The sequence below is a fragment of the Martes martes genome, assembly GCF_963455335.1.
Source record: "Martes martes genome assembly, chromosome: 12".
NCBI classification, from domain to species: domain Eukaryota; kingdom Metazoa; phylum Chordata; class Mammalia; order Carnivora; family Mustelidae; genus Martes; species Martes martes.
Window position 1 is genome coordinate 70929995 of NC_137900.1, and position 16244 is coordinate 70946238.

Consider the following 16244-nt stretch of genomic DNA (forward strand, 5'->3'; position numbering starts at 1 on the left):
AAGAATTAAGCATATTATATTCTGCAGATGATAAAAAGCATCCTTGAATGAAAGCCGACATGGTCATTTCTAGTGGAGAGAGAGAGAATGAGAGATTGGGAACCCTTTCTGAAGGAGGGATCGTAGACATTCGGTTTCACTCCCTGTTGGGGAATCAATGCATGGGTTTGTCCCTGTAAGTAGAGCATGAAATGAAAAAGGACCAGGTCACCTGATTATGGAGCTCATGGAAGAGTTTCAGTCCCAGAGGAGCATTGTGGTTGTGGGAAGGGGTGGGCAGCTGGTCTGTGAGGCTTCTTATACCCTGAAACTTCAGAGTCGCATCTCTTGAGTGAATTAATTGTGCTTCATCTCTTGTGTGAATTAACTGTGCCATTTTGTTTTCCACCCCACCTTATGCCCTTCCCTCCTTTCCCATTCTGCCCCTTACCGCCATCTTCTTCCAGGTGAACATGCCTACAAGTGTTCTTGGTGCTCATTTTCCACCATGACAATCAGCCAGTTGAAGGAACACTCCCTCAAGGTCCACGGAAAAGCCCTGACCCTCCCCAGGCCACGAATTGTCAGTCTGCTCTCCTCCCACGCTCACCACTCCTCCCAGAAAGCTACCCCGGCCGAAGAAGTAGAAGACTCTAATGGTAATGAGGGGTTTCCGAGTGCTAGCTCACCACCCAGGGTGGAGCGGGGCTGGGATTAATTGCCAGTCATTCTTCCCAGAAGAAAATCTAATACAAAACCATGACGGTTCAAGTGAAGGAAGAAACGTGGAAAGGTGAAACGCTATAGACATTGGAGTGGGAGGGTGAGGGGCCCTTGGTGAGTGTCTGGTGCTGTGGCCGAAATGTCTCTCTGGACTCGTGTGAGTGTGGCTCATGGAAAGAGTACTCCATGTGCATGGACTAGTGTTGGAGTCTCCTGTGTGGTTGTGAGCAGGAAAGTAGGATACCAGGCAGGTTTATTTCTTTGTTTACTTAGTTATTTATAGTCTGTGTTGTTCTTAAAAAAAAAAAAAAAAAAACCTGAAAAACAAAAAAACGTGGCGTGAAGAGTTGCGGGGAGGGGGGGCACATTACGCTACACAGAATTCAGAGGAGGAGAGGGAAGGGGTATGGGGGGCAAGTCTCTCTCATCTTGTTGCAATTTAGGGGTCGTGTCATGATTTCTGATAGCCAAAGGTTGTTGAGGAAGCAGCAGCTGAGAAGAGGGTTTAACTGCTAATTGCTGAGGTTTGGAGCTTCAGAAATGCAGAGAGCCATGGAGGGGTCTCCTTGCTGGCAGTGTCCCCCAGTTGTGGGGAAGTGGCAGGTGTGACATAGTGAGCCAAAGGACAGCTTATTGTTTTGACCAGACCAAGAAGCAGAAGTGTTTTAACTGCTCAGCTTGCCTCCGGGGATTGCAGAAATCAGGTGCTTAGGACAGAAGGAAGCGTGCAGATTCTGGGGGGTCTGGAAAATCCCAGAACTGCTCCCTTCCCTGCCCCTACAGTCACCAGACATCTCCTACCAGCTCAAGTTCTTCCCAGCCCGGGAACACACTGTTCCCGAGGTCTACTGTTCTGTTCTCGGGAGGAGCTTAGTGGACTGGAAGGAAACTTCATGGGCTCTTGGCAACAGAGGATTGGCTTTGAGTCTGACTTCTCTCGATGCCAGTTGTATTTTCCCGGGCAGTCGTGGCTTCCACACTCAGTAGGCTTGGATGACGATACTATCTCCACCAACTATCTGGAGAGAGTAAAGAGAAAAGGCACACGTGGTAAATGCCCTACACAACGTCTGACACATGATGGGTATTGAATAAATGGTCATTTTACTGCTGCGATTCTCATCCTTTGCAGTTTTGGCCTTGGGGGCCATTGATAACAAGTGTGAATTTGGGGTTATTTTTAATGTAAGGGTTTAAAAAGAGAGCCTCTTCAGGTAACCTGAAGATTTGACAGCTCAGCATGTCAACATGGCCTGATTATCAGATTATCCAAAGAGTAAATGAGTAATCTTCCTTCATGAGGTCTGCAAAGAGACAGCTGTGGGAGGAGAAGGGAAGGCGAGTCCCAAGGCTAAAGCTGCCTTTACTGAGTTAGGGAACTTGGTGGCCTTGCCTTTCCAGCCGTCAAACACTATGTAAAACACGAGAGCTCCTTACTTACCAGTATTCTAGTCCTAAAGGACTTTGACTCAACAAGAAAGGCTTGTTATTTTGACTGTGGCTTGTAACAAAGTGAATCTCCTGGACTGTTGTGTAGTAGTTCAAAGTGTGGGAGGAAGCCAGGTGTGCGTTGTTGTTTTCTCGGGAGACTTCGAGTCTCGGAGCTGGGAGGATGGGGTGGGGCAGGGAGCCTATGCAGAAGGGGACGGGATGTCCTCTTTGCACCTTGAGATGCTGTTCATTGGAAAAGATGGGTATAGTGCAACAAAGGGCAAATGTCATTTGATGTGGATTATAACATCTTTATTCATATGATTTTTAATAAATTGCTTTCTTCTGAAATGGGAAGCTACACCTGCAGAGCCATTTGGGTGAAATCGATGCATCCACATGCCATTTCCAGCGAGGGCTCTTCCTGGGACATTTCTCTCCATGTCAGACCTTTTTTTCTTTTTCCTTTGCTCTCCTCCCTTGAACGGTGGGCCTCAGTCACAGGGCAGGGGAATCCTACGGACCACTCACTCCACCTGTGTCCATAGTCTGCCAAGGACTATGCTCTGTACAGAAGAATCCTATACAAACACAGTACCATCCTGGTCCTCTGACAGCTTAAAACCAAATATTGAGAAGATATTGTCAGCCTGGGTTTGAACCAAACATAACCCTAAGCCTGAGTGCTAAGCTTTTCAGGAGTGATTTCAGAGTCTTGAAAGTGAGACAGGGTTGGGACCTTGGGGTGGGTGGTCGCGGAAACACGATAGTAGGATGTTGACTCTCTGCGGAACACACAGAGGGTCTGTCTTTAGTCAGCCACAGGAAGATAATTTGCAATATGTAGAAGTGTTTTCTTTTCCCTTCTATAGAAAGGACTCAGCAACTGTGAAAGCCCTGGGTGGCAACTAGTGAGGCCCACACAGAGGTCATTGGACTTGCGCTGGTTTTAATGTATATAAATAACCTTTATCAATGGGTCGGCAGTGATTGGTTTAATTTGATGGGGGGAAAAATGCTTCATTAGAAGGTAGGTAAACAGAACGAAGGCATCAGATGGGCTGTTCTCATGAGTGAATAATTCCGTGGAAAGAATCATAGTTTTTTTGTTTCGTAAACATTTTCTTGAGTCCTTCCCATAAGTCTTGTGTAGCTTTAGATGCCCAGGAATGACTGAAGAGGTTGAAATTGGGAGGACTATTCGCTGGGGAGCTAATGGTGGATTCCTAGAAACGACTAAGTCTGGGGGATGAAAAAACAGCTGTGGGGCTAGACAGTAGCCTGTAAATCATGCCTTGAATGGTGTTTGAAACACGCATGTGAAATCCAATTGCACATTTTAATAGGGAGAAGCTCTGGGGCTGTTGGCTCTCAGTTCGGGTTTCCCACACTGCAGATGCCAGGACACTGTGAACACTAGCACCAAAAATGTGTTGCAGGCCTGGGGGGAGTAGAGAGCTATAAAACCAGGGAAATCAGCAGTGTGTCCTTGGCTTTCCGATTCCCTAGCAAGGGATGGGAATAAAACTGGTTGACATGCTTACTGCTGTGTGCCGTGGTCAAATGCTTGCAGTCTTGAGAGCGAGCCAGTCTTCTCTGGCAGGAGGAAACGGGCTGAAAAAAGGTTCTTCCAAAGCTGCTTTCCCTCCCAACCCAGAGGGAACCGCTGCAAGGGAGGGAGGGGAGCTGGGAAGGCAGAAATGAGAAGGTGGAGGGGCGATTTCACCCCAGCTGCCCGGCCACACACCTGTTCCGTACATAAACAGAGCTCCCGGGCTCTGGGCTGTCCGTCTTGACATGTCTCACCAGCACGCGAATCCTTTCTAGATTCTCCGTGATCGGTTTTTTGGAAGAAAGAGCAACGGCTGCGCGGCGGTGGTTTTGTGTGTGGGATAATGGGAAATGACACGTAATTGCTATTCTAAACAATGCATTAAGGGGAGATCGTAAGGTTGTCAACAAAAGGAAGTGCTCTGCTGTGTTTGTGTTTACTGGGTTCCTTCTCCTGCCATAGAAAATGTAGGACTGGGTTTTATCACACTTTTTTCCCCAGTCTCTACTTTCAGGACAGAAAAATACATGGACACACACACCTCTGTAACATAACAAAGAAGCTAGAATAGCCTAGTTGAGTTAAAAGATGTGGTGAGGTCTAGAAGCTGCATGGTACACGGGCGATAGCCATGTCGTTGGAAATTGAGCTATATCCTTAATACAAAGTCAGGCCAGTGGTGACATTTCATTATTTTCCTCCCTTGAATGTCCCCCAAAGAATGGATGATTTTTGTTTTTCTGTCTACCCAGTTATGCTGTATGGAATTGCCTGCTTTAGGAATTAGCTACTGTGCTGCATTTAAAGCAAAAATGAGACACTAAGAACAGGGACAAGATAAATAAAGTGAATGAGGATGACATAGTTCTTTAGTCTATGCCCTAATGATAACCTAGGGAGGACGCCATGAACCTATGGTCATGACACCTTTCTCCCTTTATGCTATAGGTCTTGGTACAGTCCACCCAGTGGAGAAGTCTTCACTGTTAGGAATCAGCAGAAAAATGTTGTAAGGAGCTTTGTGATTGTTTTTTTCTGTTAGCATTTTTCAGTTGGTTTTTCTATTCTAAACTCTAGAATAATGCTTGATAAGCACTATTTTTAGCCAGATACCTCTCACTAAAGAACTGTAGGCACTTCTTGTCATAGCAAAGTCTCGTGCATTACGTGCTGAGTTTACCATTGGGTCGCACATTCCCCATTCCAGAATGGCCTTGTTAGCATATAATACTGATGTGTGCTACTATCTCTGTGCTTGCTACCCCTCTTCACCCCCCAGCATCTAACTTCTGTGTTTTCACTCCCAGTGCCTTTGAATAGGCTCTCCTGGGAGCTTGGAAGGATTTCCTCCCTGTCTGCTGCTGTCTGTGAGCCTCTGACTTTCACTGTCTCTGAAGACGGACTTTTACAAGCCCAACCCTCTACTCTGGTAACTCTTCTATTTGTGATCTTCTCAGGGCTCTCTTTGTACTTGTGGATATGCTGCTGGTTCTGTCCCATAATTTTCTGATGGGAGCAGTTAGCTGTGGGTACATATTAAATACTAACTTCTTTTGAATGACCAAGGATTTCTTGGAGACATCACAGTTTTCAATCCAGTTAACTGTATTGAGTCTCTTATGTCTAACTAACTCCACAGAACCAAATTAGGAGGGCACATTTCTTTCATTTCCATTTAAGAGTCAAGTTCAAAAGGCAAACATTCTAAAGATGAAACCTCAGGGACTGCTTTAACAGAAATTTTCTGATTCGTTCTGCAAGAAGAAGAGATCTACCTTGATGAAGTGTTTTAAACATTGCCCTTGTTCCCTGCATAACAAGATCTTCTGTAGGGTGGGAAACCGAAGGTTGAAACAGAGCATAAGCCTTTCCAACCCTCAGGAGGAGACAGTGTAGTAGAGGTGGAGAGGAGTCCCAATACTCAAGTGGTCACCTGTTTACAGAGCCAAGTATATACAATCATGGACCCCAGAGTGGGCGAGCTTGTTCTCCATATCTCCCTAGTGTTCGGTTGTGGTGAAATCCAAATTCAAAGAAGCTATAGGATGAAACTGACCAACGAAACTCACGGATTGATAACATTTTCTATTCTTCCTCAAAATTTTACCCACCAGATTTTAACATAATATATTCACTAGAAGAGACTCTTTTTTATGAGACTGATATTGGTCCATTTCTACACAAATCAGGGATTGGCCAACTTTTCCTGGAAAGGGCCAGATAGAAAATATTTCCAGCTTTGTGACCCATACCGTCTCTGTTACAGCTGTTCAACTGTGCCGTTGTAATGTGAAAGTAGCCATAAGCACTATGTAGATAAATAGACACGATGTGTTCCAATAAAACTTTATGTACAAAAACAGGGAAGGCCAGATTTGGCTTATGGGCAGTGTGTCACTGACCTCTGCCCTAGGTAATGGGTGGGGTAGAAGGCGGGGATTACAGCCATACCCATGAAATTAATCCCGTCTTTAACAAATGTCATCAGCAAGCTTTATATTTAACACGGACTATTCCTAGATGCCACTTGCAATGTAACTTGACCTAAATATATTCTTTATTTCATATATGAAATGTAGGGCGTTGGATAGAGTTTTTTAAAAATTAGCACATGAATTACATTTAAGCTTAAAAGAACGTCTTCTCTAAAAATTATGTTGAGTCTAGCGCCAAGCTATCAACTCATTTAACCTTGACTGCAGCAATACTTGACACTTAAAAATTAAGATCTGAGATGCCTGCTTTTCAAAGAGAAGCTTTTCAGATTTCTAAATAGGTCAAACATAAAATTCAACCTTTAAGAGGATCCAATTAGTTGCTAGGGTATCAGACCTTCCACACAGGTTCCAATTGCAATCAGATTTCTCTTGGGGTGAAGAAAAGAAGAGGTGGTTTCTTTAAAAATGACAATAATGAAGTGGAGACTCTAGAGTGAATAATTGTGAAGTACAAAGATTTCCATCGTTTCTAACACATGGGATACAAGGCATCATTTTAATGGCTTGACCGTAATTTTTAATAGGTTCCGCTGGTCACAGAAATTACCTGACCAGAGAAGACTAACCTTCCCTTTTTGACCTCAGAACTTCTACATGAAAATGTGATCTACAGTTTATTTTAATGCTTATTACAAAGAATGGCATTTCTACCAGAAAGATTCAGAGGTTTGTGACACCAGCGAGGCTGTGATACAGTGATTCTGGATCTCCCGTTGTACGCCCAGCGGTCTTCAGTCATTAAGCTGTTAGAACTTGGCACCCATGGCAAACACGAAACCCCCATAATCACCACCACCCCGAAGTCATGTATCATGTGACAGACCCTTCCCAAAGAACCCACCTGCCTGAGATTTCTGTGACTTTGTGAATTAGCCACAGTTTCATGTGCCAAGGATTGAAAAACATTTCAAGTGTAAGCCTTCCGTGTCCTGGGAACTTAGTCAACTAACCCATCTCCCCCTTCTCATGCCAAGAAAAACATTTGTTCATCCGAAATCTAAGCATATACTGACGAACTCACCCAGAGCTAGTTCCTAGCAACACTGGAGTTTGCTTCCTAACTCCACGTCTGATTTTGACATCTTTTGGTGGATGGAGATGTTACCTTAAGTCTTCTGGAACCTATGGTGTGGAAAGTAACTAAAAGAAAGAAGGAATATGTTTTATTCTTTGGCAGAAAATATATTCTGTTACTGGTCGAATCATCTAAAACGACTCATCTTGGTTCTTTTTGGGAGGAAAGAATTTCCCTGGATTGTCCTCATCAGATTTTGTTGCTCTGAAACTGGAGCTAGATATTTTTTTTTTTTTTAAGATTTATTTATTTATTTATTTGACAGACAGAGATCACAGTAGACAGAGGCAGGCAGAGAGAGAGAGAGGGAAGCAGGCTCCCTGCTGAGCAGAGAGCCCGATGTGGGACTCGATCTCAGGACCCTGAGATCATGACCTGAGCCGAAGGCATCGGCTTAACCCACTGAGCCACCCAGGCGCCCTGGAGCTAGATATTTTAGCCCAATTATATTTGAGATAAAATCCTTTTCTTGAGGTGCATGATTCTATAGGTCCTCTCCTTGCTTTCAAATGTTGTTCTGCTCCAGAGGATTTTATGCAGGCAGAACAAGGATATTGTATTTAGGGGGACCAACTTGAGTGAGCCCTGATTCAGAGGTAGAGATCCTGGAAGTCTTGTTGGATCCAGCAGAGGGTATGTCCTAAGCAAGAAGAAGTATGTGAAAAAGATTTTTGTTTGAAGGTGCAGAGATGGGAAGAAGATGCTAGAAATAATATTTTGGAAACAACTATTATTTATTTTTAGAAATAAATTATATGAGTTTTGATGCTAGAGACCAGGAGAGCATGTCCAGATAGACACATTTCCCTCTTAACTCATTCAACATCCGAAATAACATCCTGTGGAAAAGTCTTGGTTGTGATAGTTAAATAAAAATGGACATGAGAAGTTCAAGTAGTAGGGTCTGTTTGCATCTTGCTGGATTCACTCCCTCGCAGTCTGTGCCCAGGAAGGGATGAGTTCCTGCCACAGGGGCTCTTTACTTTGCAAGCAGTTTCAGAGCCATCAGCTGGACCCAAAGGAGGTGTTTGGCTGCGCGTACAGAGCCCAGCTAAGGTTTTATTTACCAGTACACGGCTCTTGGAGCAGTCATTCCAGGGCTAGGTTCTTCAGCTTCCTCAGGGACACACAATATTCTTAGATGATTCATGCAAGCCACCCTCCTTATGTCATCTTTTATTTTAATGTACCGTGAGCCCTCCACCAAAGCAGCAGTGAGAGCCAGTCGAGCAATAGGGCCTTCTAAAGAACCCTTAATCTAGTCCTTGGCTTTTTAGCTTGCTAGCTATTTTTTCCTCCTTGACCAGTTTGAAAGTCGTCCATTCTAGTTTTGCTATACAGGGTTCTGTCTCTTTTTTTAATTCCTAAGCAATAAGGTTCATCATTATTTTTATTTTTTACCTTCTGCTGATTGCCATAAGTTTATCATCTGGTTTAACATGTCTGATGAATCAGGGGTGCAAATTATTAGTCTCATTTTTCTAGAGAGGAGACGAATACCCCAGAGAGTGACCTGATGAGTCTAAGAGTCACAAAACCTATGTGTGTGGTGGAGCTTGTCTGAATCCAAAGCTTGTGCCCTTAACCTTTGTGTCGTCTCATGGCATTCTTGTAGCAGAAATGCATATCCATACATGATCCAAAGTGGCTAAGGGATAACCTCCTCTTCCATGTTTGGGAATCCTAGAATTTTCCAAAGGAAACTTAGGCCAAGTTTTTATTGATTGATATTTAGACCTTAGGTTAATCGATAGACAGTGTTGTTAGAACAGAATAGAGTGAAGTGAGAAATTGTGCATTTGGTTTTTAATAGTTATAGCCTTGGAGAGGAGAAGAAATTGAAGAGTCATGGAAGGCTTGTTGGTGGAGGTGGGGCTCAGGCTGGTTCTCGAAGCATGAGTGAGTTTTGCATAGGTGGAAGCCCATTCAGGGTGGAAGGAGTATCAGAATTGAGCAAATATACAGAAGGAGGAATCCTGGGACACACATGACCAACCTGGCTACCGCGGAGGGCATACATTAGTGAGAAGACAGTTGGTGAGGTGAGCAGAGGTAGAACCAGACTGCAGTGGTACTTGGTTACCAGGAAGTCTTTAGATTTTAGAGATGCAGGTTGAATAGCGGCAAGAGCTCTATCTGTTTTGGAAGCAGGAGGGTACTTTTGAACTACAGGTGCAATAAGCTAGCATCTATAGTCTTTGAGAATGAACTTGCATTAAGAATAGTCCTGAGAGGGGCACCTGGGTGGCTCAGTGGGTTAAACCCTCTGCCTTCGGCTCAGGTCATGATCTCGGGGTCCTGGGATTGAGCCCTGCATGAGGCTCTCTGCTCAGCTGGCGGCCTGCTTCCGCCCTATCCCCCACCGCCTGTCTCTCTGCCTACTTGTGATCTCTGTTTGTCAAATAAATAAAATCTTTAAAAAAAAAAAAAAAGAATAGTCATGAGAGGTAGTTAGCCCCTTTTAAGATGCCCACATATCTTATTCTTTTTTATTACAAAGGTAATACCTACTCATAATTAAAGAACAGCTTTATGGCGGTACATAACCTGAAATGTAGGAGTCACCCTTAAGGCCAGCCTTCTTGTTTCAGTACCTGAAATAATCTCTATTAACAATCTGCTCTAGAGTCATCTAGGTATTTATTCTATAGGTTCTGTTTGACTTTTTTTTTTTTTTTACAAAACTGGGACCATAATATATAAAGTATTTTTTTTCATGTTTTTGCTCTCACTTGATAGATTCATTACTTGACTCATACTGTATTTTAAAATTTGAGGGTCCAAAAAAAATTAAAATAAAAAAATTAAATTTGAGGGTCCTTGTTTAAAAAAACAAGAATGATTCCCCTTCATATAATAAATATCGGGCATTTAAAAGCTTCAGTTGTGTGTGTGTGAGAGAGAGAGAGAGAGAGAGGGAGGAGATACATGTTTAGGATGGCATTCTCAGAATTAGATAAGGCCTTTGAGCTTTTACCAGTCCATTATTTGTGTTAATTTTAAGGCTTACTTATTGCCTAAAAAACTTAAGTTTTTTTCCTGCTGCTTGAGGCTTAATACATTTGAAATATTGGCAAATTGCCATAAGTTAAATGACAAAATCAAGATTACAGACTGTCTAGACTGTTCTGAGTATGAGCTGTAAGGAGATTCTGCTAGGTGATAAATATAAAATATGCCGGGTAGATTCTGACCCTCATACTCTCTGCCAGTACTAGACTTGCCAAATATTCTTAAAATCATTGCTTATCATATCTGTCTCCCCAGCTAAACTGTGTGCTCTCTGAGGTCAAGGACTGTATCAGATCCCTAGTGCTTGGCAGGCCATTCAATAAATATTTGTTGATTTGAATTAGGGCAGCAAAATGAACCATACACAAGGAGAATTGACAGAACAGTAGTTTATATGTGGAAAAGCCTGGGACTTTCGGTGACTGTGAGCTTAGCTGTGCCGCGTAATGTTTGGGAAAAGCCAGTGGATTTGGGCTGCATGAATACCGTGATGTGCTGTCCTAGCCTGTTGCCCATTTCCTTGGTCACACCTGTCTTCTCCAGTTAACTGACTTTGGCCTTCTCCCCAGTGACAACACCATATCCCTTTCAACTCTCTATAACCAAAGTGACTCATCTCTTTCCTCCAAGTGACCAGGAAGAGGGAGCACATACCTTACTTGCTGCTACCTCTTGAGAATATTTCTGCTTCCTTCATTTAATAGTCCTTCTCAAATACCTGCTGTCTGCTGATTTCCTCCTCCTGATGTTCTGGAATGTTCTTTCACTTTTCTCAGTGAACTCAGTGCCAGGTTCACAGCTTTCTTTTTTATTCCAACCATGACCATCATGCTCTGGAATTCCAGTATACTAGACTCAGTGAATTGGTCTCTTCAGGTTGAGATGCTTTTAACCAACCTCCTTCCTGACTGTGCCCCAACCACCATTCCCCTGTGCCTGAATTCACCCTAACTTCTTCATCTCCAGCATCCCAAGCTCTAAATTCTCTATGACCAGGCCGTCTGGGTGGCTCGGTTGGTTAAGCGTCTGCCTTCAGCTCAGGTCATGATGCCAGGGTCCTGGGATGGAGCCCCGTGTCAGTCTCCTTGCTCAGCCGGGAGCCTGCTTCTCCCTCTCCTTCTGCCTCTTCCCCTGCTTTTGCCCTCTCCCTCTCACTCGCTCAAATAAATAAGTAAAATCTTTAAAAAAAAAAAAATAGATTCTCTTTGACCTCTCTACCTACCCATTTCAGAGGGGCTTTCCTCAGCATCCTGTGTCTCTAACTTGCCAGACCCTAACCCTAAAGAACTCTTCACTCCATGTTCTCTGATTTTAGTCAGTCTTCCAGGCTCCAGTCCCAAGTGTTGCCGATCTGTTTTCAAGGTTATCTTTGTTAACCACAGATCTGATTTACTTTAAGGAATAAAGTTGAGCTAATTGAGATTTCTCCCTTTATAATGCCAATTGCCCTGCCAGTACACCAAGTTTCTCTCGGAGAGCACCGGGAGTGGAGTCCACAGCGCCGTTAGAGGTTGCTGGAAGCTGCAGTCTGTCTTGCCTGCCCCAGAGCTGACAGTGGATCAATGGCAGGAACCACTCTGTGGTTAGCAGCCATGGCAATTGCAGAGGATTGTACTTGTGTGTTGTGATTTCACTGGTACTCTGTTTTACAGTTACTTTAAAAAATTTTGCCCATGGGTAAGTTTTTAATTAGGAATACAGACAGGAGAAGATGAGGAAATCCACTTGTACCTTGTGTGCTAGCAAGAATAATGCCACCAACATGTTCGTTAGAAGAGACCTCCATCGTGATAACTAAATCAAAGGCAGTGAACTGTTGGGGGTTTTTTCCCATTTTTTTCAATTTATTTTTATTTATTTATTTTTATTTAATTTTATTTTTTTCGGTGTCCTGAGATTCATTGTTTATGCACCACACCCAATACTCCATGCAGTACGTGCCCTCCTTAATCCCCACCACCAGGCTCACCTGACTCCCCACCCTCCTCCTCTCCAGAACCCTCAGTTTGTTTCTCGGAGTCCACAGTCTCTCATGCTTCATCTCCCCCTCTGATTTCCCCCAATTCACTTTTCCTTTCCTTCTCCTAATGTCCTCCATGTTATGCCTTATGCTCCACAAGTAAGTGAAACCATATGATAATTGACTTTCTCTGCTTGACTTATTTCACTCAGCATAATCTCTTCCAGTCCCATCCATGTTGATACAAAATTGGGTATTCATTATTTCTGATGGCCGAGTAATATTCCATTGTATATATGGACCATATCTTCTTTATCTATTCGTCTGTTGAAGGACATCTTGGCTGTTTCCACAGTTTGGTGACTGTGGCCATTGCTGCTGTGAACATTGAGGTACAGATGGCCCTTCTTTTCACTACATCTGTATCTTTGGGGTAAATACCCAGTAGTGCAATTGCTGGGTCATAGGGTAGCTCTGTTTTTAATTTCTTAAGGAATCTCCACACTGTTTTCCAAAGTGGCTGCATCAACTTGCATTCCCACTAATAGTGTAAGAGGGTTCCCCTTTCTCCACATCCTCTCCAACACTTGTTTCCTGTCTTGTTAATTTTGGCCGTTCTAACTGGTGTAAGGTGGTGTCGCAGTGTAGTTTTGATTTGAATCTCCCTGATGGCTAATGATGATGAACCTTTTTTCATGTGTCTGTTAGCCATTTGTATGTCCTTGGAGAAGTGTCTGTTCATGTCTTCTGCCCATTTTTTGACATGATTGTCTGTTTTTTGAGTGTTGAGTTTAAGGAATTCTTTATGATCTTGTGTCATTTGTGAAAATCTTCTCCCATTCTGTGGGTTGCCTCTTTGTTTTGTTGACCGTTTCCTTTGTTGTACAGAAGCTTTTGATCTTGATGAAGTCCCAAAGTTCATTTTCGCTTTTGTTTCCTTTGAAAGGCAATGAATTGTAAGTAAAATTCCCAACTAACACACTGAAAGTGGTGAGTCCTGTAGGTTGTTATGTCAATAATAAGACTGTTTTTGCTGACACAGCTACAGTATACTTAAGCGTCTTGCCTATGTTACCTACATCGTGAAAGACTGGAAAACATCACTCTTTAAAAAATTTAATTCTATGTGAAAGATTTATTTTTTTTTCTCTATTCTTTTTTCAATGGCTTTATTGGTATGTGCCTCTCCAACCCTGTAGCTTAACAAAAAGCTTTATGATCTTTTTTACTATGTTTCTCTCTCTTCTAATTTTCTGGGGTATTATCTAAATCAGATTATGCCTCAGGAAGAACGTTGAGAACATAGATGTTAACTTGTCTTGTGTTGTCAGCGCAGCAAAGAGTTTGAGAACTATAGGATGGAGGGGTGGTGGTTCTGGGCAAGTCAAAGGCAGGCTTAAAATTTGATTTATTTATGTATTTATTTATTAGCCCTTTTCTAAACTGAAAAAAAAAGAGAGAAAGCAAAAAAAAAAAAAATAGGTGTGAGAAAGAAGTTTTGTGAACTAATATACTGAGAGAATGGGTGGTTTGCATTACCAGGTAAAAGGAAGTGACTCTATTTGAGCTCAACACATTAAAGTTGAGAAGTGCCCAGAGCCACAGGGCCAGACCCTCCCCTCCCCTGAGCAAAGGAGTGGCTCTGGGCTTCCAGTGTCTGGAAGGGGCGGGAGGGTTACTGATACCAACAGATCAGTGACATCCAGTGGCACATTGAGCCTCTCCCAGGTCTGCTGGGCATTCTGGCGGCCGTGGCTCCCCTCAGGTGCTCACCATCAAGGGAAATATCCACATGTCCCAGGGAACCTATTCCCCAGCTTGTAACCATTTATTTTCAGTGGAATTTTGGAAGCGTGCTAGGTTCTGGCTTTGAGTGTGACTCTTTGTGTATCACTGGGTTCATTTTAACTGAGCAAAACACCTGGAGCTTGGGAAGATGAGGGGCAAATGATCTCTCAGGAAAGCAGTTCTTCGTGTAGATCCTATTTAACAGTCTGCACGGGAAATCTCGGGCCTCTGAGTTTGAGGTCTGGCTTGAGAGATGCTGTAGGCCTGTATCGAGGAATCCAACCACTCAAGAGCCCATGAGACCCCTACCTGTGCAGCCTTCAGCAGAGGTCCTGTCCACCTCCCTCTCTCCTGAGCATGTTACGGTAAACCATTTACCTTCTCTGAACCTCCGTTTCTTGTTCGTAAAATAATGATGATGCCTCCTTCGTAGGGTTATTTCAAGGATCAAGTGAGATAACATATAGAAATGCTATCATATTCTAAGTTACTGTAGGAATATTAGTATAAAAGTAGTTATCATAGAAGAAGTAAATCTCTTGTCAATTTACAGTCAGTTGTCATGCAGAGATGGATGAGGGTTTGATTTTTTTTTAGTAAAACAGGAAAAAAATTCATGTTTTTCCTTAGAAGCTGAAAGAAATCTCTTCACATCATGAGCTGTTTCTTGGGAGTCTAAAATAATTCAGTGTTTGGAACATGGTGTTTAATGCGGAGCCCTGTTGATCTAATTTTATTTGAACTTTGGAGCTTAATTGAAACCATCCACACAACAAAGTCCTTAGCAGTGGATACCCTAACAGGCTGGTGAAATGCACTGATAAGTCCCGTGTCAGACATCGATAGTATTGTTATTACTGGCCCTAATCAATACATATCTTTAATTAATGGTAACAATTGTTTACTGAATGTCTACTGAGTGAGTACTTTACAAACGTCATCTCATTTCATTTCATCCACCCAGCAATCCCATGAGACAGGAACTTCCATAACTAGCTTCCTCCTGTTTGCAGAAGGAAGAAAAAAGGCTTAAGAACAGTCACAGTCACTTCTGGCAGATTTGGGATTAGGATGCATGTCCACCTGCCTCCAAAGCCCTGTCCCGTATGTCACGCCATTTTCCTAAACCTCAGTTCTTAGATGTATTATGTTTCCCTTGGAAAGTCTGAAAAAGGGGAGCTCTTGGAGCCCCAGGAAAGGGCTGTGTTTTAAATATTGAAACCATTCTTGGATATGACCTTTAGCATTTTGATTCTGCAGTTGTCTTAGCCTCCAGATCTTCTTGAAAGAACCAGTATGCCCAACTTACACTCCCTCACCACTTCTTTTCTTAAATGGCTGGAATCCACGTTCTGCCTTCAGCCTCTCGTTGAAACCACTCTCGTGAAGAGACCTCTTATCTGCTAACTCCAGTGACATTTTCTCTGGGAAGGAGTCAGTCCTTCCTTGTTCACACCTGCCACCGCCTCCTTCTCCTCCCTCTCCCTGTCTGGCATCCCTGGCCCCCAGCACAGTAATGGAATGGCTTGCACAAGGGTTGACGACGACTCCACACAAACAAGTCCATGGCCTCTGCTCCTGCCTCACCCTTCTTTTTTTGGCCATGGCATTTAAAACTGCTGACTATCCTCCCAGGGGAATTCTCCTCCCATCGTTTGGGACCTGCTGTCTCTTTCAGGCTCTCCTCTGCCCTCGTGGTAGTACCTTGTCTTTACTCTCTCCTCACCGCTCTTCCTCCCACGGCCAAAACACAGACCTTGGGCTGGTCCTCCGCCCTCTTGGTCTGGTCCTCAGAGGTCCCCCTTCACAAACACATGGAATCAACTCACTGTTCAAATGATGCTGCCAGAATCCCAGCCTCCAGCCCTAACCTTTCAGGTTCAGCTCCAGACCTTCTTTTCTGTCTGCTTCTTACCTTCTCTCCCTGGGGATCTCATGCATCCTTCACCTCAGAGGTTCTGAAAGGGAACTCCTTACCTTCTTGGCTGCCGACCAGCACTCATGGTAGCCAGCCGGACTCGTCTGTGTCTTCAGGTCTTGGCCCACAGTCCATCAGCTGCTTGGCTGCCCACAAAGTCCTGTTGTCCCCTGTCTCCTGATGTCCTCTCACAATCCCCCCTCCCCCACCTTCCCCTCCTTCCCACACTTTCTCTTACCCAGGAGCCATCCCCATACCTGCTCCACCTGCCAACTCCTCCCTTCATCCATGCCATGCACGGTTGAGTC

General features: G+C 43.6%; 1 protein-coding gene across 1 annotated transcript in view; it reads left to right on the forward strand.

Annotated features, from left to right (window-relative positions):
* Positions 1–16244, forward strand: part of ZNF462 (zinc finger protein 462) — a gene marked incomplete at its 5' end in the record, with an annotated part of 83407 nt that overhangs the window by 16363 nt on the left and 50800 nt on the right. The window contains one exon of the mRNA XM_080820128.1: positions 447–638. Coding sequence (XP_080676254.1) covers positions 447–638 — 192 coding nt within the window. The remainder of the gene's footprint in view (positions 1–446; positions 639–16244) is intronic.